At 37.6% G+C, this 23,866-nt stretch overlaps 1 protein-coding gene across 2 annotated transcripts in view; it reads left to right on the top strand.

Moving 5' to 3' along the window:
* Nucleotides 1-23,866, top strand: part of LOC144451985 (paired box protein Pax-5-like) — a 68,755-nt gene that overhangs the window by 22,275 nt on the left and 22,614 nt on the right. For both annotated transcript variants that reach the window (XM_078142930.1, XM_078142931.1), the window contains exon 3: nucleotides 21,410-21,575. In XM_078142930.1, the coding sequence (XP_077999056.1) occupies nucleotides 21,410-21,575 (166 nt within the window). The remainder of the gene's footprint in view (nucleotides 1-21,409; nucleotides 21,576-23,866) is intronic.

Below are 23,866 nucleotides of genomic sequence, written 5' to 3'. Positions count from 1 at the left end.
GGTGGTTCCACTATCAATGGGGTGACGATAATAAGTTTAATGACACCACTTCGTATTATGTTTGCCGTGGGACGGCCATATCTATCGACACCCGGTAATCTATTACTGCACCCTTTTCACCCAGTGTAACAATTAGCTTAAGTGTAAAAATTATTTCCCCTCAATCTTATTATTATTAAATGTTGCGGCGGAGTCTTTTTAATAACCTTAATGGTATTAGCTTTGGGATTGCCTCGTCTCCACACAGTCATATATTAAACAAGCGAGTGTGGACTTGCTATTACTGTCGAAGGACTACACCTGCCTATACCGCTTGTTTGATGCTATGTGTCCGCCATTTTCCCCACTTCGCATATTTTTATAAACAAAGATGAATTTTTAAATTCTTTTGCGTATTAAAACAGAAATGGTGTCAAGGCAGTGACATAAGCACACACAATCGTAATATAACATGCATGGGGTTTTATGTTGTGTAAAACGAAAAAAAAAGTAATAAATAAATAAATAAATAAATGAACAAATAAATAAATAAAAAAAGTAAAAATTAAGGAAACATGTTTATAAAATTATTGTGAGTGTAAAAATAAAGAAAACATGTTTATAGTTTGGGTGTATACATTCTCTGATTAAAACGCATATAGCTTTGTCAAATTTAGAAAGCTCTCGTCATTTGTTGCTATGCTAAATAATTAATTCTCGTAGAAAAGAAATGCCACTCTGATTACTCGGTTGTTTTGTTTTTTTGTTTTTTTAGAAAGAATAAGCTACTAACAGAAAACAAAATGTCGAGTCTTGTTTGAAGCATATGGAACAATATCAAGAAACATGTTTTCAGTGTTATTACATTGTATATTATCTGTAAGACGATGCCCTACAAAGTGTAGTATCATGGAACGGTAAACTTGTCAACTGATGGTTGTATATTGCGCCATTTTTCTTCTTGATTGAGGGGCGTGTAGTAAGAGCTAATTAGTCGAAGTAAAAATAATTTCACAAAATGAGTGCGGGTAAGGATGTGTCACGATGATTGGCGACGCTTTTGAGTTTGTAATATATAGCTGGTATTGCACTAAATAATACATGGGGCAGTTGGTTTATTGGGCGCGAAGTTGTCGACAATTTCATCTATTTCTGACATGTGGCCTAGTCGTTCACGGAATATATCCACAAATTAAATAGTCTCCGCAAAAATGGCAATTTGCGATAGTATATTAGAAAACATTTTCATTTTATCACAGAGAGGGACCGGTTAGTGAAACGGAACAGTGTCTCCACTTCTGTCATTCACAGTTCTCATTTTCCGTGATCGTCTGCGCCAATCGATCCGGACTTCCCGCCATTTTCTAAGTAGGTGCACTTTGAGATAAATTTGAATGCTCGAACCAATATCTGACGACAATGAAGGTTCAGACACATTTGACTATCTCAATTTAACGGTAGATTGGAGGAATGCACTACAGAACATTTTGAATTTCGTCTCAACGTTTCTCACTTCAGCTCACGTTTATAGCAATATTGTAGCTAAAATAGAGCATTTTGTATGTATTTTTCTTTGAAATTAACAAATCTTAATTATATTTGTTCAACTGCACCAAAATCAAATCATTTGAAGGTACAGCAGAATAGGAAAACTAAGTTACACTATAATCACTATGTATGCAGGCGACTCACTTACCTGTTTCTTTTACAGATTTAGAACAAAAAGACAATAACACAACTTTCATTAAAATACGACAGATCGCCTGATGTCCAACATATACCAAGTTGTCATGATCTTCCAATGTGACTATTAATCCTACTTGTATTTCATTTCGCGCTAATTCGTCTCTGTTCCCGCCGGCAGTTTATAATAATCAATTTGGGTTTTCAATACTCTCAGCTACCTTTCCCACTAACGTAAGAATTTGATTGTCTATGGTTCCAAATACAGAATCAACCACCCGTCGGGGGGAATTTGGGCAGACAGTACATGAATTAACAAATATAGCTTCAATGAGATTTATGTTTCTGTTGTCTGGAAATATGCCCAGGACTGAGAAAGAGGTTGTTCAGGAATAGATTGTATAAATCACGAGAAAATTGTACGTACTTAAATACACAGACATGATAAAATATTAACATGTTAAGGGACGATGCACCTCAGGGACCGATTTTAACAAAAATCAAACTACAGTGTACATCAGATCTTATTTTTTCGAACTTTGCCATTTGAAAGCTTATGTTTCGTTCAGTTGAAACAAAAAAATGGAAATATGATGTCCATCATTTTGTTTAAAAAAGCATACCCTACAGTTAGAGTTTGGCAGCCATTTTGAATCCAAAACTGAAGCTAAGTGCGTGTTCCTTTTTTTTCAAAAATTTGCGAGTTAATACTTTTACCGCTCCGGTTTCCGTGAAAAATTGCCTACAATCACCTCGTGTTATGGAAGAAACCATCAAACAAGCACAGAATAAGCCCGACGGCCCCCATATTGGTTTGACTTTGAAGGGGTCACTTACTTTTGAGGTTGTTTGTGCCGACTGTATCACCTGCTTCCGAGTCCACAGTCATTTGTTTTCAGGTTGCGTGCTCTGTTTGGCCGGCCAAAAACAAAGTTGAGTAAACATAAAAATGAAGATTTGACCATATTTTAGCGATCTTTCTTCTATCATCATAATTATCTGTTCAAAAATTGGGAACGTTTCCTTCAATAACAAATATATAACTCGAGAAATCAGTAAATGTATTTTCATATCAATAATCCTTCCCCTATAATTGTAGTCGATCGATCCAACCCAGTGTTTGCAGACTAGGTATTCTTTTCTACTATAAGTCATATCTTCCAGCTGTATGCAAATTCTGGGGTAATTTTAAATATTTAATAAATATGATACGCCTGATGACGTCTGAAATTTGGTGATTATGTGACAGGGAACAAGCCAAACCTCAATAACTTCCAAATCCTTATTTTTCAAAATGTGATGTGAAGTGAACCACTTTAGTCGCTATGGTAACCGGTAGCCTATGGAATGCCAAAGAGTAGTGAAATGTCATAACTCACGTGCCAGGTACTTCTCTGTAGCGCATTCCCTCCACGCCTTGATAATTTAATGGTCTCGAGGGAATCACTTTGCACTAAACAACTTGTAGCGCCAAGTCACTTTCTTGTATAAAAACACACGACTATTTAGACGAAATTGTCAATGAAAAACATACTCAGGATATATCACTTTTCATAAAAAACTTAGCAGTTGGAGAAAACAATAGCTGAAAGAGGGAAGGAGTCGTGTACCAGGTTTATGAATGTCGGGAATGTTGACGGCCATTGTGGTTGAGATGACCCCGTGACCCCATGTCAAAACAGGCCATAAGTCGTACTATGGATGGGCCAACTCGAACTCTGCTGTGACACTTAGCAGCGTTTTACAAACTCAAAAGAATAACTTTTTACACCCACTGTCCACTTAAATGAGACAGTGGAATTTTACAATAATGAAAAGTGAGAAAAATGTTACAAAAAAAGCCACTCGGGAATGTGGCACTTGAAAACAAAAGCTTCTACTTCTAAACGAGGGGGACATCTTTTTTAATTTTGGTCAGTCTGGTGGTTTAACATGCGCATGCGTATATGATTAGACGATCATTTTGCCAAATAAAGATGGCAGTCCTTGTTCTTGGTGAAAGTTTTTTATGGAGTTTAAAAGCGGTCAGTTCAAATGGTAAACACGTGACAACGCGCTTGGTTACTTTAAAACGAATGATGCGATGATGCCATTTAGCCTGTGTGGTATACTCATCTACACACAGAAGTAGATATTTTTTTCAAATCGTGGATGATGGCGGAGTTAGTCGTTGTCCTCTGTCCCTAAAAGTGATCTATAGAAGGGAAGTGATTATACCAAGTTGATATATATATCAGAATAATTAAATTTGACTGTCAAAAATCCATTGTTGCATTTTTCCCCTACGACTATGAGCAAATATGGAAGTGTTTTGTAAAATTTCTTTTAGTTCAAAATAGCTTCGGATCACTTCAAGACACGTGGGTCTTTTCTATTCTCGCAAACCAGAGCTGTTATTTCTTCCGCGACACTGCGAAATGAAGTGCGTCTTGGACGGTGCCGTAAAAGAGGCTGTGGTTTACGACAATGGTCTTTTCAAGGGCTTCTCGTTTACAGAAGAGATTTGCCACCAAGTTAACTGCAAATTGAGTGACTGTAACATCGTATACTCGAGAAGACCTTGAATAATTTGATTACACCATCATTTGGAATATTTTACATCAGTTATAGGCAATGTCTTTCCAACACTTTTCTGAAGTGCGAGACTCAGACTCAAGTCGCTGGTTAATCCCGAAACGTTAGCTTTATCTTTTCAACTTTTTTGACCGAGAAAATTTTATCAAGTTTTCAGTTATCAGCAGCTCAGTAGCGAATGTTCAAAACGCATTAAGTTAAACTTAAACCTCGAAGAACGCGCCAAAATTGAACTGCACCCACTGGACGACAGCAATAAACAACAAACAACAGTCCTTCATAGAACATCTATCACTGTATTTCTAGTTCTATTCAATGTTGTATTAGCTATTTGTTTGGATTCGAATGATTCGGAAATTGACTACATGCTCTGACGTCAGAATTAACACCAGACTACATATTTTAACGTCGGTTAATGTTTATTTAAAAATTAACCCTAGCGTTGTTGTTTTTTCTGTTAAAGTCAAAATGCAGTTCACGCAATGAAAATGTGAGATTTAGTGTTGTGTGTTTACAACTTAATATGTTGTATCTGGAACACGCGACGTAGTCAACCAATCACTTCATGCCCGTAAGGTTCCAGAATGTGTTTACACCGAAAAACAACTTCGTCTGGAACCAAGCACCAATATGCAAATGATGTGTTTAAGAGTTGGCCAGTAAAATTTGAAATCTGTCGACGCTTTGAATACATTTCCGACTGTTTTGTTAAAATTAGCCCTCAAGGTTATGGTTACCCACATTTTGCAGGACTTTTGTGTTTTTAAGTCGAACAACAATCTTAACTGTGCGTATGTCTTTAAAAATCTTACTCCAAACCATAATAAAGGCTGCTTTGGTATCTAAGAAACTGAGTTCGACCATTGTTAATCCTCTTTAGGCCGGGGATGGGGGGGGGGGGAATGTTAATTTGTAAGTACACAAAAAACCCACAAGTATGGGAAACACAATATTAAGTTGTTGGAATCCGCCATATTTTAGCATATAACTTTCCCTGTGTTTTGAATAGCATGTTAATATACTCACAATACGCTTCATTGCGACTCTAATAAATGTAATATATATAGTAATTTAATTTAAGTATTTTCTACAGTACCGATTTGAATTCCCGTTTATAACCACTCTATTCTGTGTCTGTCTTGATTGAAGTTGAAACATGTACATGGCTTATATCGGGTTTATGTTTTTAGAATTTGATAAGGTATTGAAACGAGGTCAGAGGTCATATCCAATTATGGTACTGGTAGATCATGCATAATAAGAGAATCCGCACGCCGACATGGACTGGTAGCGACGAATGTAATAAACGAAGCAACCCCATACATCAAAAATTAAGACTGTATCGTCCTATCAACGAAAATCAGAGACGCTATGTCCCCGTGATTAAACAAATGAGGGTACATATATCAAACTGCCGCTTCATTATGTTAATTCATTAGGATGATTATGCAAGTTCGCGCTGTTGTTAGATTAAATCGTAAATTATATCGCGTCCAAGTGTCACCTCATTAAGATGTCACGGCGTTTATATACTGGACTTTCTGTAAACAAAATTATTACATTCACTTATACAGAACACTTTTCCCACCGTTGTTCTTTGAGCAGAAATGGCAGTATTTAAAAAAAATTGAAGTTTAACTTGAAAACTCAGATATTCATATTAGGATCTTACAGCTGATTAAGAAAAAAACAGTATTTTTTAAGAAGATTCTATGCATAGCTGTTGGAAACGACATTAACACATTTTTGAATTTGTTATAAAATCTTCAACGCCATTATCAGAGAAAGGCGACTATACTATTTTAGTCAAATTTTCAACATCTTCTTTTTTTTACCTCTGTAAGTGGACGTTTGTGTAAAGTCAGCTGTACGATTATGACGAAAAGAATATCAGATTTATTCATATCTATGGTTTATCAGCTGGCCTCCAAAAATATTCTGTTTCATGGTGCTAAAGCATAAACGAACTTTTTAGTATCAATCAATTGCGTGCCAATTTTTTAAATAAAATAATTGTTTTTCGTTAACTTTTTAGCACATTTGAACTCCATTTTACTCTGGAATTACAGAAAAACTATTCATGTATGGAGTGTTATCAAACTATAGATGATAAAAATATTAATTTGGGCAATAATTTCATAAAAAATGTGTGTCTCATGTTGTAAGCGTTTTATTGTCGAGCGTACATCTGACGTTTGGCAGTCTGTCATTAGGTTGTTGGCCGTTCTTCCGAAGTCACCCTGGTTTAACTCAATGTCACTTCCTTTCCTTTGTGTACGATTTGAAGAGAGATAAAAACACTGATTCGAGTGATTTGGGATCAGTTATTGAAAATGTTAAAACACTTATGAAGCAAAGTTGCCACTAAACGTCTGTGGGGGTAGAGCGATGGGATTTCATCGAAGCTTCGCGCCATCTGCAACTTCTCAAAGTTAATAGTCCAATGCTTATTTCGAGAAGTTAAGGTGCATGGTGATAAACTTGCCTTCAATATTGCCAAAACTGGTTTTACCATCATCAGCTATTAACCAGAGTCAGTTCACATGACCTTTGAACTCGAGGACATTAATTATGTAACATTTACGAAATGTGAAATATCACAAATTTAACTCTTTTCTTCGTTTGGTAATTAAAGTACCGTTGCTTCAAGCTGATCCGATCGCTACATCGCTTTTCTTCCGATGACTTCTCTGAAAGAGTCGTGTGTCCGACGTGTGCATATTGTAAAAACGACGCACCGTGGCTGCTGTTGGCGCTACAAAACCACGACTGGTCGTGACACGTGCTACATTGTGTCGACAACTTAACAGAAAATTAAACTTAACTGTGTTATTGTAGCCTTTGTGTTGGAAATGAACCTAGGAGTATACAGATGGAACTCTCACCATCTTATATATTCTGGGTTTCACTGCAACTAAAACTCCTTTTGCGGCAGATGACCGAAAATCAGATCACGCAAAAATACTTTCCCTCCTTTTTTTCTCACGTGTTTGGAAACCTCAAGTGCCTTAGAGTTCAAGCAGTATAGTAAAAGTTCATACGGGCAGGAAGGAATCGTTTACATTAACAATACCGCATAATTGATTGTTTGTCTGTTATTTCTTTCTCTCCCCTTTCCCCCTTTCATATCTTTCTTTTGTTTTGCTTAAGCCGGAAAGAGAGTGCACCTGAGGTCACTATTTATCATCTCAACTTTAGAGATCTTGACATAACTTTCATTTCGAAAGCATGTCACAAGTAACTTTTTTCATGGGCTTCGAAAAGGAAGTTGTCTGGCTGCAAGGCAAACGGAACTATTTGAATGTCTCGACCATTGATTATAAAATTGAAACGGAACATAATCATTTGAAGAACGGATAAACCAAGAGATATATATATATATTTACGAGAAGGGAAGGCGAGTGACATTACACCATCAGAATTGGAACGATTCTTCGTTCTCACTTACATCAGTGATCGCCTCGGTGCGTGACCACAACCCGTCTACTCGAATAAATCTCTAGCATCATGTTTAATACTTGGCGGGTCACAATAATATTTATGTAGTGGGGATCGCCAAATGATACCGATACGTAATAAAAGAGGTCTGTTTGCCCAGTATCGCTAACTATCTAATGTTGCTTTATCACTACGAGCAATTATTAGCTCAGTACGTCGACATAAACAGTCTGCGAACTCCTCAGCTTTATTTGCTTAATTCTAACACAAATATATCATTAACATTCCAGCATCAGGGCTACTGTATCCATCGAGGGTAATCCCATTTTATCAGTTCCATGTGTGACCTGACTGCTTGCCTCGCTGTGAAACAACGCGGCACTCACTTTCTCCTCGTCGCGTCTTGACGGGTTGGTACAGGGTTAACAAAACAAACTATTAATCTAGCGATGTGACAATTAGAGATATTTTTTGCACACTTTAGGGATCGATGGAAACTAATTTGTATTTGATATTTTGAAGTAACTTGACCGTAAGCACTTAACATATTTTTTCACATCTTGATTTTATTAGTCTTTTGAAGAAAACGTTTTGTGTGAACGACAGAACGAATATGCATTTGACATTTTATGTTTGATTTTCAGATACTAATTAAAAGTTTCAATACTCATAAGGTCTTCCCACCGAATTAATGTCGCAGTTAGGTAGCCAAACTATAATACACAGCGGCATAATAATTATGAATTCGGAAATGAAAATATTCTAATTAGGAGATATAATTATTTATGGCTCAACTGCGTTTCATTGACACGCATTTCATATAGATTTTCGACCATTCATAATAGCAACGATTTTCGTACGTTTTCACTCAGAAGAGTGACAATTATTAATATTCTTCTCTGCTATGATATCGTCATCTTTAGTTCATTGAAACTTTAAAAAAGCCACGTAAACGTTTTAATGAAGTTAAATAGTTTCAAATTGGTTATGTGTTCTTGATAGTTTGGGAGATCACCAAGAGTCTCGCCATATGGGTCCTGCCTATCATCACTGCTATCCGGCAATTAAGTCCCGCTGAAAGGCGAGATCTTTATGATGTTCTCCACACTCGGGTGGTAACGATAACTATTATGATAGTGTGTTTATTCTGGAAGAGTATGGCCCTCAAGAGCTCATAAACGAACAGTAACAATTATCAACAAGACTCAATTTTGTTTATATCGAGCGAGAAACAGACATAACGTCGTCAAAGCGAGTCTTCGTCTCTTCATTTGTAGTGACAGATATTTTGTGTTTGGTGCGGCATCGAATGTCGTCAGCTCAGCACATTCCCGCCAAATTGAAAAGGCATGAGGAATAGTTCGCCAGATCTGACTGTCTCGTTGACATGACGCGACGCTCACTATTTTCCCGCAGCATTGGAACCACTTGTTTTCTTGTTCGCAGGCAGACGACAGCTGTCAAAGTCAATTTGGCGCGAAAACGAAGATGCATATATGAGCTGTAACAAACAATGGCAATAGACGCATCGCATCTAATCCATTGATGACGTCACGTCTGTAGAACTTCCCATAGAAATCGTTAAATTTTATAAGTTATAAGAGACACTTGGAGAATACCAAAAAAATGATCAACATTCATATTCAGGTCAAAAGATAAGTTTTATTATAATTATCTCAAACACTTTCTCTCAAATGCTTTCTTCTCCCATCCTAAAATCAATCATCAACAGAATTTAACAGTTTTAGCTAGTAATAGGGTTGTGATTTCCAACAATAAGCTTACATACTTCAGTGTGAGACAAACATTTTCTTCAAGGCATGTGATTCTAGCGTTTTCCTTCCGTGAATAACTAATGTAATTATTCATGATATCCTGCATTTAAATATCAGAGTTAAATAATAAACATCTTTATCATAAAAGTACTAAAAATGACTTTAGATTCAATAGCCACATCGTTATGTTCTCGGTCATTTACATAACCGTAGATAAACTCCCTTAGAAACCACAACCGCAGTGCATTGTGGGGTTCGTACAATAAGGCCTACCTATCTCAATAGTTACGTCAAACTAAAAGCAAACATTTTATCGTTTTCTAAGAAAACTACGTCCTCTTAATATGTTTTATGTATCGTGCGTCTTATTCATGTCGTATTCTCTGACTTCTTGTAGTTAATACATTGTGGATTTTTACTAGTACTATTACTAAGTGTACACGATATTAACACGACGGATACAATTCATTCCGAATTGAACAAAGTAGTTATATACAACCAGTTTGTACGGATGGCTGATTCAATGTTTATGTGCGTCTAGAAGATGAGGTGTAACTGAAGTGCTCACTCGCGATGTGGGTTCAAATAGCTGGGGTGTATCAAACAGACGAAGGTACGTCATTTCCGCTTAGAAATCATATAACCAAAGAATCTCAAAAGTCATATTTTCACATCAGTAAAAATGAAACCTTCTGGAGAAAGTTCCATCACTTTAGGCAAACGCATGTTATGACTCAGTATCGACTAGCGTATGTGCATATTTAGGATTTTGTAACATTATTTTTACGCAATGACTAAAATAGCACTTTCTTAGAATTTTTCAAAGTTGCTTCTCTCTCATTCTTGAACTTATTTCCACTTAAAAAAAAGAATTTTAGTGAACTGTGCCAGCTAGGGCTATTCAAGTCAGCTTGTGCAAATCAGACCGTTCGGACATAAAGCATTCTACTTCACAATACACAAAGCAATTATGTGTTCACCCGTCACCAAAAATGGCAAAAAAGGAAAAGACAAAAAAGATCGATATCATGAACGGTAGTAGATGAAAACATGATGAATACATCAACAAATAGATCCAAAATTTTGATATACAGAATTACATTCCTTAATGACTGTACAATAGAAGACAGTTAACCTGAAACAGAACGTTTGTCTACCTCTGATAACAACAAAATTACAAACAAGCAAGCTCGACACAAAAGACTTACGTAGCTACATTTCAGCGTGTCGCACTGCAGATATATTTTCATTATTGCTACATTTTCTTGCGCGTGTCACATTTAGACTCAAAAGGATTAAAATGCAACAATTATACCTAAATTTTGGTGGAGTCGGAAGAAAAGTAGTATAATTCAGCAAGATTTTTGTCGAGCCAGACGATAAAATGTAGCTAATATTTTAGTAAGATTTTTTCGAGCCAAACAACTTTCTGTTTCAGATTAAGTGGCTTTTATATTGTAACAAATATAAATGTATTTACCTGCCCGATGTGTTTTCTCGTCCGATCTCGTCATTTTTTTGCGAAGTTCATGTTCATATGACCAACTACACTTAGCATTGAAAGGTGTCTATCACACGACCCTGACTGACATGGAACGGACGAGGGCGCGAAATACTCGACACGAAAGAGTGGCAATTTACATCAGATATGAATCTTATTTTTCAGAAAATATGTTTTGATTGATTCGTTAATGATTCATATCGATCCATAATCTGGTTTAAATTAATGTAATTTTTTTTGTTTATAATTGTGTGTGGAACGCCTAAGGGTTGATGTGCGATAATCAGCGGCCGCAAAAGTCTCATGTCACAAAAACCATGATTTCTTATCTTTCCAGTCCGAATGTGACGACTCACGCGTGTATTTTCATTTCCATTGGTTACATGATGTAATATACGAGAATACCGTCATTGCATGATGAAATATCTTTTTATAACGCAGAATGGCTGATATTGTTGGTGTTCACTGGAGTGGACACTCTACTACAGATATGCATGGCCTGCTACAATCGTCCCATTTCTTTAATAATGAAAAAAATGAAAAAGAAGTAATATTGAAATGTCCAAGCTATATTCACGCTATCCACATGTTATACAGACGACTATGGCATATTACTATGCCGGTCACTCAGCTTTATCCATTACATATGGCTCACTGGTTAGAGATTTTTTTTGTCTTTTAGGGGTCGTTTACTTCCGTAGATAAACATGAAATTCTGTCACTCCGGGGATTTCACATTTTGCATTATGCACAGCACTTGTATTTTGACAGTGGGCAATTACCATTTCATCTATCTATAGCCACTTTAAATAAATACGTCATTTTGGTGTATTTAGGCCTAACACACGTCGGTGAGATTGTTCAGAACGGCTGAACTCTGAAGTCCGGAAGTTGGACTAGAACGGTTGAGTCCAGGAGTCGCAGTCCAACATTCGTACAATTGTTGTGTACTGTTGAATGTCGTAACTTTTCATTATAAGTTGAAAGTCTGGTGTGAGGGCAAATTCAGAACTTAGAAATGTCGTCAGTTTAAGAACATAAGTGACGTCGAAGACTGTTTTAGTATGTGGTCAAGGCCGCAGAAGTACCTGTATGCTGTGAAAACTAACAAATATTGATGTTGAAAGTAGAAGGCAGACGATTGAAAATTCTTTGAAAAAAAATTACTAAAAACAAATATGCAGAAACAGATATAATGTCTGCACTGTTTGAGGTATAGGAATATTTATGAAACAATGTATGGTAATAGGTTTAAACAATGAAATGCTTGGGTGTAGTGGTGACAAACAAAATAAGTAAGAGTTGTGCGCAGGTAACTGCGCAGATTCTCTTGGCGACACTTTTCCCTGCCTGTCATCTGTTAGACGATGATTTGCAACTTTCTATCAGCACTCCCCTCTCTCTTGAACTCTTCTTTGTTCCTTAAATTGCCGCCATATTTACTTTGCGTTAATTTCTAATCTTTCCTCTCCCATACGGGTAGGGCTTTGTCACCGACGCATAATACAACGCAAATAAACGGTAGGTTACCTTAGCCTGTATTAAACCAATATTAATTCCTAAGATTGTGTGTATATACACGTTTGATGGTGTCACGCCGTTAACTCAGCTCTATCGTATGGTGCACATAATTTGCTATACTTATAGGAGTGATATTTCACTGAAGGGGGATCACTCATTCAAAGGAAATCGAATTGGGGAACCAAATTAAGAAAACGGCGAGGGAAGGCGTTTGCAGAAAGAATTCTTTTGAATAATAATTGGGCATAAGCGACTTCCGTCAAACTTTGCCTATATACCACATGGTGCAATAATTTTCAAAAGGACGTGACGTGACGGACGACTTTCTCCGACATCAATGATTCGGAGGCAAGCATTGCAATAATGATCAAATAGGACAAAACACTAGTCACTACAAAAAGTTAAAACTTAAATTGGGAGTCATTTCAGAACACAAGTATTCGAAAACTGACTGTAAATATAGCGCTGGATGTTTAACTGATGGAAGTGGTCATTGCTGTTTCGGATCCTGGCCGAGCGTTCGCGAATGTTCGGAGATATTCGTTGTCTTGAACGAGAGTGGAACAAAATATATCCCCTATTTATCATGCTAAATTTATTTGTTTGCCATCGACAAGGGCTCAGTTCGCAACCGCAAATATACGAAATATAGAACCCGTGACTTTCATGTTTGCCAATTTTCAGCGCTATTACGTGTTATAGCATTTGCATGGGTTTGGGACTCAAATGCATATATATAACTGAAACAATTTTTCATCTATCACGAGCACCTACACTCAACTTTGGCCGGATATTTTTAGAATATAGAAATTTCAATTTAGATAATCAAGAAATTGTAATCTTGTATGTTTACTGAAATAAAAAAGCGGGAAAACTCACTACGTAAAAGAACCGGTACACTTATTTACATTGCCGAAGGAACAAATGTGTGAAGCCTCAATGGGGTGAATAATGAGTCGCTTGGTTACTTACTATAGCATGAAATAACAGCTAAGTGACACCTAGTAATCGTTTGGTGAGAAAATTATAGAAGTTAATGAGGAAAACGAAAGCAGACGATGTTGGGCCATTTCACGCCGTGTTACCTATGTTGATATCCTACGTGGCTTGTTGGCGTTTTCACAGCTAACTGGTTATCTGCCCACTGCTTTAATCTTGTCTCAACAACAAATGAAGCTTATCCGTGGTAGCGCTAAGCTAATGAACCGTCCAATCCGTCAGAGTGTCTTCATACCATTTAATGCAGCTTGGCATAACGATTAAATATGCCAATGTTCATAAACTGGCAGGCGACAAATTCTTACACCCCCCACCCTCCCCGCCCGCCCGCCCGCCATCCGAGTCGTCAAAAAGAGGTTAACTTTAGAATACCGAGATTGTTGTAAAATCAGTGCCAGTAACACCCTTTGAATCGAGATCGGATTGTTATCCTAGAATTCATCAACTTTGATAACATTAATGTCCAGAGCCTGATATACCGATCTCCATATTTTTTGCATCCGGACTCTTAAGCTAAAGATTTCCAGTACTCTTGAGCAATAGACTGTCGTAAATCAACCCGAATTATCAGAAATTTCACAGAAAAGAGACATAAAAGTATTTGATTTATCTAGAATCCGTGACCCATCTCGGCAGCAGCCCATTAAAAATATTTAATCAAAGTTTCCGGAGTAACTCGATGCTTATCTTGTAGGACACTTGACTAGCGCACTGACGTTCCTTACATAATGCATTAATGATTGAGTCGGACAAGCAGTACTAGAGTGCCGAAGGTCGCCTTAATACGGCTCGCACTGATCACGCTTACACTACGATTTCCCCATAGTACGCTTACAGTTAATGAAACTTACCTGTATCGGTTGTGTGATGGGCGTTTTTACCTCACAACTTTGATGATAAGCATCAAACGACATATAAATCATGCATCAGCATTCTCTCTCCTGATACTCATCCATCACACCTGTCACCAGCTATAGATCGTTCTCCTATCTGAACCATCTTTTTTTTTCATCTCTGGGACCACCCCGAAACAGAGGGCTTTATTTGCATCATATTTGGCCAATATTTGCTGGAAATATTTTCCAGTATTTTGACTCGTGTACGCACGTCGTACAACGACAGTGCTGCGCCTTTAGGCTGTGAAAACTGATAGCGGAAGTTTCTCCGTGGGCATTTTTTAGAGAATGAATACACTTACAGCCAGTCTATGTTACATTACACCTGGTGCTTGGGAGTGTCGTCAAAACGTGATCCCCCGCGCGCCAAAATTCGTTCGACATTTATTTTGAAAAATAGCGAATTTTCATGAAATTCAATATTCAATGTACACTTGCCTGGAAGTTTGTGTAAAAAAAATTGTACGTGAAATGTAAAGCAGGAGGGAGGGTGTTGATAATGATGCTGGTAATAATTTACATGTTCAAGCTAATCAGCTGGATACACACAACAGTAAATTTGATATATAAACCGAGACCATTTATGGTTGGCCGTATCAAATATCTTTGAAATACACACTCAATAAAACGCAATTCAGGATAAATTAGATGAGTAATCAAGAGTATGTAGCAAGGATTTCTCCCCAAAATAAACTGGAATCCATGTTGTCTATTTTACAAATCAGGCATCACGTTGCACGACTCAGATTATCTGGTGTGTAAAACGTCATTCGGGGGTATAAATAGGAAATGATTTATGATTTATTAATCTGAAGGCCTGTTCGTGTTAGCTAAAGCGAAATTTCATTATCAATGTGAAGGGACATTTAAGCAAAGATAAAGGCAGTAGAGAGTTTTTATCGTTCGAAAAAATTTTGGCGGGAAAAGGATTGTGCGGTTAGACAGAAAGTGATCAAAAACGATGCGAAAAAGATGGAATGTTGCTTTCGCCATGTACGTCGGTTGCATTTTCTGGAGATAGTGCATTAAAAGCTTTAGAAGTGAGTATGTAAGCTATTAACAGCCAGTAGCAGGCTTTATCTTAGATCTAGGTGATGTTTATATTGGTGTGCCTAGAGTCCCATCCATCTTGGCTGCTTATTCGTTTGTCTGTACATCCCTAATCCTGGGATCTATCTTATCGTTCTGTACTGTCAGCGACCAGTCCAAACTTCAATTCTCATCTATTAACAATTGACTAGAGAACAACATTCAAAACTGATAAATCAAAATAGATTCTCAATTATCGACGCACTTGGAGACTTTAAGTGTGATCTGTGCGGCGCCAATTGCCGCCGAGTATACATCGTGCAAGAGTTAAGGATGCGACGGATACATACGGAATTCTAATTAAACGCGCTTGTTAAAATTTTAGACGGGGTTTCATTATTAGAATTCGTCAACCGAGTCCACTGCCTATTTGGGTTTTTAAAACCAAGTTACCAAGTTTACAGAATTTGCTGCCATGATGACAACAGTGTGAATAACAACCTATTCTTAGTAATTTTCTCAAAATTTTTACTTCAATTTTAATTCAACAATTCAAAACATTTTCCACATACATAGCACAATGACAGGATGTGTTTATAAAAACGTATTACTACTATAGATCCTTGTTGCCAAATTTGAAACTTTAGGCTGATGGCATGTTGTATTCTGTGGCATTTGTAAAACAAAATTCGTCATTTATTTTTTAACGGTTTTTCCTTCAGACAAAAGCATTTTTGTTCATTTCTACTGCATTGTCTCTAGGAGTTGCATAATTTGCTATTCCGACCAACCCTTACTCGCCAAAATCACAAGAATATCAATTTCTATAAATTGGTCAACACGGACGGTTTTAGTTCGAAAATAGTGTGTGATATATGATTTATAGGCTAACAGATAATGCAATAAAGATCCAGGGGTACAATTTACAATACACGGCGGTCTGTCGCTGCCAAACAAGCATGGGTCTGTGCTGTGTTCATGGCAGAGTTCCTAAAAATAACAACTGAATTTTAACACTGATTTGAATGTTATACATAGATATGTGTCAGAAACGTTGTCATGGTAAATAGAGATTTTTACAATGATGTGGACTATCTGTTTATAGGCTTATGGTATCGGGTGTGTTCTGGTGTTCTTATCACCCAGTTTTTTGATAAATCACACACGTTTTTACGGTCACCTGATGTATGTCTCGTAAAACTATTATCCAAACTCGTGAGCAAGTGGTCGAATCAATTTGTATACTTTCTGGCCAAATGAGTTGGAACTCATCACTGATATAAATGTATTCAGAGATTTACTTCGTTCTGGCGAATTAGCGAGCCAGCAAGTAATCGACGGACCGGGTCAGATGCGCAATGACGGCGCTGCAAGCTGCGCGCAAGACAAACTAGTGACCCGCGAAATTACGACGAAATTAACAGTGGGAAGCCTCCAGTTTAATCAGGCATCAAACAGCGAGCAAGCCTCGTGAAGTTTGCTTTCCGAAGGGGTCGTATCGGGTCGGCGACGTCAGCACCCTCTCATACACAGAGCGTACAGCTAGTTGAACGGAAGCGGTGACCATGCATCCAGGAGAAGAGTACATCCCAACCACACCACGGAGCTGCTGTCTGCTGCCCCCTAGGGGAGGTGTGGTGATGGAACTCCACCGGCGCTGTAAGAACGACTACTTGTCATAACCAGATTAATATTGATAGGTGCTAATTAGGCAATATGGAAGTCGAGAATTAGATTACTTCAGAAATAACAGTCTCTTAACTTTTCGCCGTCCAATCAGAACGATGGACAATTGTTAAATAAGCGTAGCCAATAGTCTTTGCCTCGTCATTCAGTTTCGACTTGGCTATACTAGTACCACTCACACGTCACTAAGCGGAACCACACTTCTAAAGCTAGGATTTGAGTCGCAACTTCAGACAAAAATTTCTGAGATATAAGTGGGTTATCACTCATTATTTGCATTACACAGCTTTGCCAGGACTTTGTGTCTAACATGATGGCCAGATACAGGGGTGCGTAGAGTGATTTTTATGTTTTTATTTCAATATCATAATTTCGTGATTTTATCTTTCCACTCGAGTCCGTTCATTTTCCTCTGATCCGTAGATAACGAATGTGCTTCTTTATGCTTTAGCGATTTTACATTAGTCTTACCTGGAGTGTGTCTGTAACTGTAAAGTTATTATCGGTCGCACCGCCAGCTTGGCTTTGCAATCGTTAGTCTTAGCACCAAAGCGTTTCTTCCTAGCGGCTAGCTCTCCATTGTTTTAGAAGGATAAGTTAAAACGTATGTATGTGCTCGGTGATTAACAGTACTCGTATTTTTTTGTCGCTCGGTGTACGAATGGTGTCCACAGTGTATACAAATTACGACACAAGCGTGAATTCTATCAATTTTCGACTGAGTGCACAACTTCGAGAATACTGTAAATAATTGTTCCCGCATCGCTAAAATTTTACACTTCACGCTTCGAAGTTTCGAAGCTCTAATCGCACCGTGAGGGGATCCGGCAACGCAAGGTAAGAGAGGCAATGGTTGGATGTTCCGGGCAGGCAAGCATCCACCTAACTAAAACTTGGTAGACCGTATTTGTTTTCCCCTTCTAAATGACTTGTGCATGGAATCTTTTTACAACTTACGAGTATCTGTTTACGACTTTGAGAAGGGATATTCAATACAGACACCGTAGGCGAAACACTATTTATGTTCAGGCGTCTAACTCGAGCACGAGACTTCCTCTCAAAGGCTTAAAGCTTAAACCAGGAGTAACTGCTCAAAAAAGAAACAAAATCTGAAGAAAAAAAATTTCTGGACAATCTTTAAATCAGGACCGTAGAATCTGGACATAATTGCAATGGAAAATTTGTATTACGTTTTCTCAAGGGTAGTAAATGCTTCGTTGATCTGGAACGATGTACAGAGCATATCGGGTCGATTCGCAGATTTGCTGGAATATACATCAGTAAACATTTTAATTCTTAGTATTTATTTTCTGCCCCTCGACTGTCTTAATTTTAATCGCATTTTGCTGCAAGCAAGGATTGTATGTATTCTGGTTGAAAACAAAGAAATGTCCTGAAAAATCATTAGGCTTTTGTCCGTCATCAGGGACAGCAATAAAATAGTTGGAGTACTTAAGGGTTCATTGCCTTCAATTTGAGTGTTGCACATATATAGTTTTTTCACTTTTTGACGATCTTCGGCTGTTTCGCTTCTAGCGTTTGTCACAGATGGGGAAATGACCGTCGTCAAGTTGTGTATATTTTCACATCTCGTCCTCCGAGGTACTATGTTTAGCATCGTTATTAGTTTGTGAGTCACTTTGTATCGAATCGCTTCGCTTTTTGTAACCGCATTCACAATATTTACTTTTGCTTCTATGTTTGTAAACACGGATTTGGCTGGTTGACTCGCATCAGTGGACTCAGCCTTCTCACCTATCCACATTCTGTACATTATACTGTTTTGTTGATGTTCGTAGGGCTTAAACCGAGGAAAATATTCGCTGTAAACAAAGCAAAGAAAAAAAGCCGAAAAGAGCCTCTAAACACGATTTTTGAATCGCAATGGAAAGTTAGACAAGCTTGCGATGATTGAGTGGCGACTGAATGGAACGCGTAAACAAAACTGATGAAATGAACATGATGAAAATAACCATGTTGCCGAAACTAGTGAACAATATTGACGAAATTAGAAGAAAAACTTCCAGAAATTGTTGAACATTTGGCGCAATTATAATCGAAGTCTGAAATGATATGATGAAGTGAAATATGCGTATGAAGCTTGGTGAACACGACGCTAAATGACCCTAGAGGTCGAGCGCCTCGGGCAATGTAGTGATCACTGCAACTAGAATAACAAAAGCTTCCATAAAACAAAAGACGTGCCTGAAAAAGAAGGGTCTCATATTCGAATTAGCAATGCAGCGCATTCGAAGTTGATATCGGAACAATGGATAGGGGCTCCGGGAGTGTCATGTAAACGTACCGACGACACAACTATCACTCTCACGTTTGTTTATTTGCCTGGTCCGGGTATGGGGAAATGAGGAGGTTGATTTAACACTAAGCCGCCGGCTATGCTTATTCCTATTATGTTACAGAGACGCGGACAGACATGTCTACCCCCAACCTTTATGGATGCATGATTTCGTGCGATTCCCCAATCAATAAGGAGAAACCATGGAGTTGTCTTGCAACCCGTGCACTATTCAAAACTCCCAGTCAGGCAGAAGTGATCCGCCAGACCACACAGTTGTCTCATCCCGCACAAGAAGATGATTCATAACACTTTTAATTTTTTCTTTTTTAAAATTCACATATCTAAAACGCAACTTCCGGATTCGCTTAACAAATTTGCAAATCTAATGCTACTCTATCGTGCTATAATTCGGCAGAGTTTGCATTCACACAGCGGAAATCTCCCCGTTGGCTCTGACAGGTGCCCCAAACTGTATGGAAGTTATTTCACAGCTGATCACTGAAAATCTTCGCCTCATGTGCATCACGCAGTGACCCTGTGCAGAAAAGGTCATAATTGGGTGAAAGAAACGTCTAGTTTCAAAGTGACGATGATACAGGGAGGTGTTGGAATACCCAGTTGAAAGGGATCTACGTGTAACATTAAAAGACAGACGAATCGAGAGCGATTTTAATAGCATACAAAGCTCTTGGGATACAGTGTTCACAGAGTCCCCTACGGACCTATGTTAAACACAATAAAGAACTAACACAAGTGGGTATCGTCTGGAATCCCAATTCATCGACAATGGAGAGTCTTTATGAAACGATAACTCCAATTTAAGCGAGCTCTATTAAATTCCGTACATTTTCACCCTCTGAAATGTACATCATAAGTAGTGGAGAAAAGAGACATAGGGATGAGCGACCCACGTACATTTCAAATTGAGAAAAAGTACTTTAATATTGGAGAGCATCAAACTTACCAAACTTTGGACTCGACAGAAACTTTATCCTTGTCGCTTATAAACATCATCACTAATGTATTTCATATCGCCATGAACGATATCTCCTGCTATTAAATCCATGGACGATATTTCCTGGTATCATTTCCCGGATTTATTGAAGATGTTGCCTTTGTTTTTATTCCAGGAATTACTCTGCATAAATACGATGGATTGGAATCGAAATTTATTCTTTAATTATTATTATTATAATCGTGATTTTTATTCCAAAGCAAAGTTGACATTTCACAGTCTATCCGGTCTCGGGTCGGTGCTCGGCAGTTGTCATTTACTACAAGATGGTAATGAATTCGGTAGCAGTGAAAATGTAGTCGATGGGGTTGTTATTCTTTTTGACGATGTTACCAGTTGGAATTCTCCTATGTGTCATATATCATACACGATTCACTTCCGTCCTGATCTGAGTGATAATTTGCTTCCGTCACGCTATATGACTTTTAAAAATCGCTGATAATAATGAAATATGAAGAAATGAGATCAGAGTGCTCCGGTATCCAGTTATGCTAAGAAGTTTTAGGAGAAACGTCCTCCAAATTCCCAGAGTTTGACATTATGCCATATTTCTGTACGCCTACTACTATCAGAGGGACGGACTGTAGTTCGAGCAGCGCGTACGGAATGGAAAGCTGCATGTGGAGTACTGGAAGCATAAGGCATAGTATGGGGCAGACAAAATCCGTCTCTAACGAAGCCTGATGGCAGGCGGAAACCTTTAATAAATTCGACAAGTGGGGAATATACGAAAACCATTACTATTAGCCCCCTGCGGTGTACTCCTGTTATATTCCTATATGAACTGTCAATGAGATGATATAACCGCTTACAGTTTTAACAGCATGCCAGTTGTGAGAGTATTCTCAACTTACATTTAACACTACCTGGAATCAGATTCATACACACAGTATTTCCCCTAAATCGTTGACCCGATTGTAATGTGAGTTTATTTCAGCTTTGACTACTGTATAACGATATTTGTAAAGATGGCATCCTAATGGGTACAATAATATTTGTTGTGTTTTTTTCCAGGTCATGGCGGAGTAAACCAACTCGGGGGAGTGTTTGTCAACGGTCGGCCTCTTCCGGATGTTGTTCGCCAGCGTATAGTCGATTTAGCACACAGTGGAGTCAGGCCGTGCGACATATCTCGACAACTGCGTGTCTCTCATGGATGCGTTAGTAAGATACTCGGAAGGTAAACATCGTTTTCATATACCCTTTCATTAATATACGTTGTTGTTCGCTTGGCTAGAGATCATGGTTTAGCTGTCGCTTTTACCTAAAGCCATCGGATTTGATCCGTTCTTTGTGTTCTAAACATTTCTTTCATTTGGATTTCCACCAGGATTTTTTCTGCCAAATAAATGAATGATAGGAACATTACTATCATTTCTAAGCATTCGAGTACTTAAAAAGTTAACAGTACAACCTGTATCACAGCATCGATAAATAGTAATATTTAAAGACTCATTCATATTTTGTTGTGACATTCCGTTCACTTTAGATCAAGCAAGACAATTTGATTAAAACAATATGCCGTAGTTTCATTCACGCTATTTTCAAATTTGTGAGTCTGTGAGAATATACACTAATATTCTGAAAATAATGCCATAAATTGAATGAAGTTACTGTCACTTTATTGCAAAAACTGTAAAACAAACAAACACACAATGAACATACATACAAACAAACAAACAAGCAAACAACAAACAAACGAAATAACAAAGCAAATCAGGCGACTAAAGAATTCAAAACTGGTTACGTTTCGCCTACAAATTGTAGGACATATGTGTGAGATTATTTTAGGATAAAAAGTACTATTATACCCAGTTACCCAGTGTCTTATCTAGTTATATTTCAAGTTCAATAACGAACCAGAAGAAAGATATCTAACAAACTTTACTCGATATATACCAGAATTGTTTCTGAAATCTGATCATTGACATAAATCTGTGTCTATTTCATATACGAGAACAAATATTGCCATTAATATATTTGTTACAATAACAACTCACAGAATAATGAACACGGTTATTGATTGATTAATGTCCATTTCAAAACAAATAAATATCAAATTTCACGAAGTTGTTTACGGTCATAAATCTGTTTCAAACAGAAAGATATTTTTGATACAAGTTTCATATTTTTGAGCGTCAAGTTTGAAAACAGTGCGCTTGTTATGGACCGACTGTATGATTTACTCACTCCGTTGATTTGTTGTCATCCCTGCATTGGTTATCTATTGTTATTTATATAAACTGTGGATCAATTTATTCTCCCAATTGTGGTTATATCATTTTTTATTTGAATTTTTCTTTTAGAGAGTTTGTGTAAATTTGTTCCAAATTGTGATATACAAATACTGGGAGGTTTCAACTAATTCGATCTGGCATTCAACTGTCAGGATAGACGTGGTTCTGTCACTTCGTGTTCAAGTGATTCGATCGACGCTCAACTGCCGCCGTCGGTTTCAATTCACGTAGAAGTATTACGAAATCGTCTGCGATATTATTATCCGTGTTTTAGTCTAAAACGGTACATTTATACTTGCCGTTGTCGCCAAGGTCGGTTTCTAAACGTAGACATCCCCGCCCGCGTATTATGCTAAGTGTGTATCTGTGTCTAAGGCTCACATCACGTTCGCATGTAGGCAGTTGTTGGCTTGCCATTAAGGCTTTTAACTTCGCCTTAGTTTACGGGAAATTTTCCATTAGCTTGCCATTTGTCTGTTTTCGAGGTGTTTTATGACTTTTCTTACTTTCCAAAATGTACTGTAATTTAGTCATTTTCCTTCCAATACTTACATTACGTCGTGTCTGCACTTCCATTTAAAAATCGCAGGAAGACGAGGCAATTTTAAGTGTTTAGCTCATATGCGTTTGTTATTTGCATCACTTCTCATCCGTCTATTTCTGCTACTCTTATTTTTTTTTTGTCAGACACCCGTCTTTCACAAAATCGCTCCTGAAAATGATTTAAAGCAGCGAATTCCTAGTTTCAGTGCTTCTAGGGCAGAGGTGACCAATTTTCAAACAAGGCAAACTTTCACAAAGTGGTTTCAATTTCAAAAATTGAGTTTTATCTCCAAATTTACGTGATATTGGTCAATTGGGTCGTAGGCCGGTACATTTATAACGGTTCGTCGAAAATTGTCGGTTGGTAAAATGAGATAATCATGAGAAAATACAATAGTCAAATAAAATAAGAGAACAGAAAATGTATTACTGATCATCATGTAAATGACCGCATGTTGTTGTCTCTTTGACATATCCATACACAAGCAGCTTAGCTTAGACACCCTGGTATGACAACACCATCAATAGAGCGACTGCTTTCTGACCTTCTATTTTTGTTTTAGCTCTCAAAGAGAATACATTAGTTGTTTCAAACAAAAAAAAAACATGAACAATGAAAATTTGCATCTTTCAATTTTAATATTTGGTATTGCTATACGTGTATATGTAATCTGTAATGGAATATTTAACT

Source organism: Glandiceps talaboti, chromosome 22 (assembly GCF_964340395.1).
Source record: "Glandiceps talaboti chromosome 22, keGlaTala1.1, whole genome shotgun sequence".
Taxonomy (NCBI): Eukaryota; Metazoa; Hemichordata; class Enteropneusta; family Spengelidae; genus Glandiceps; species Glandiceps talaboti.
The sequence above is the reverse complement of the archived record's forward strand: the minus strand, read 5'-3'. Positions and strand labels throughout refer to the sequence as shown.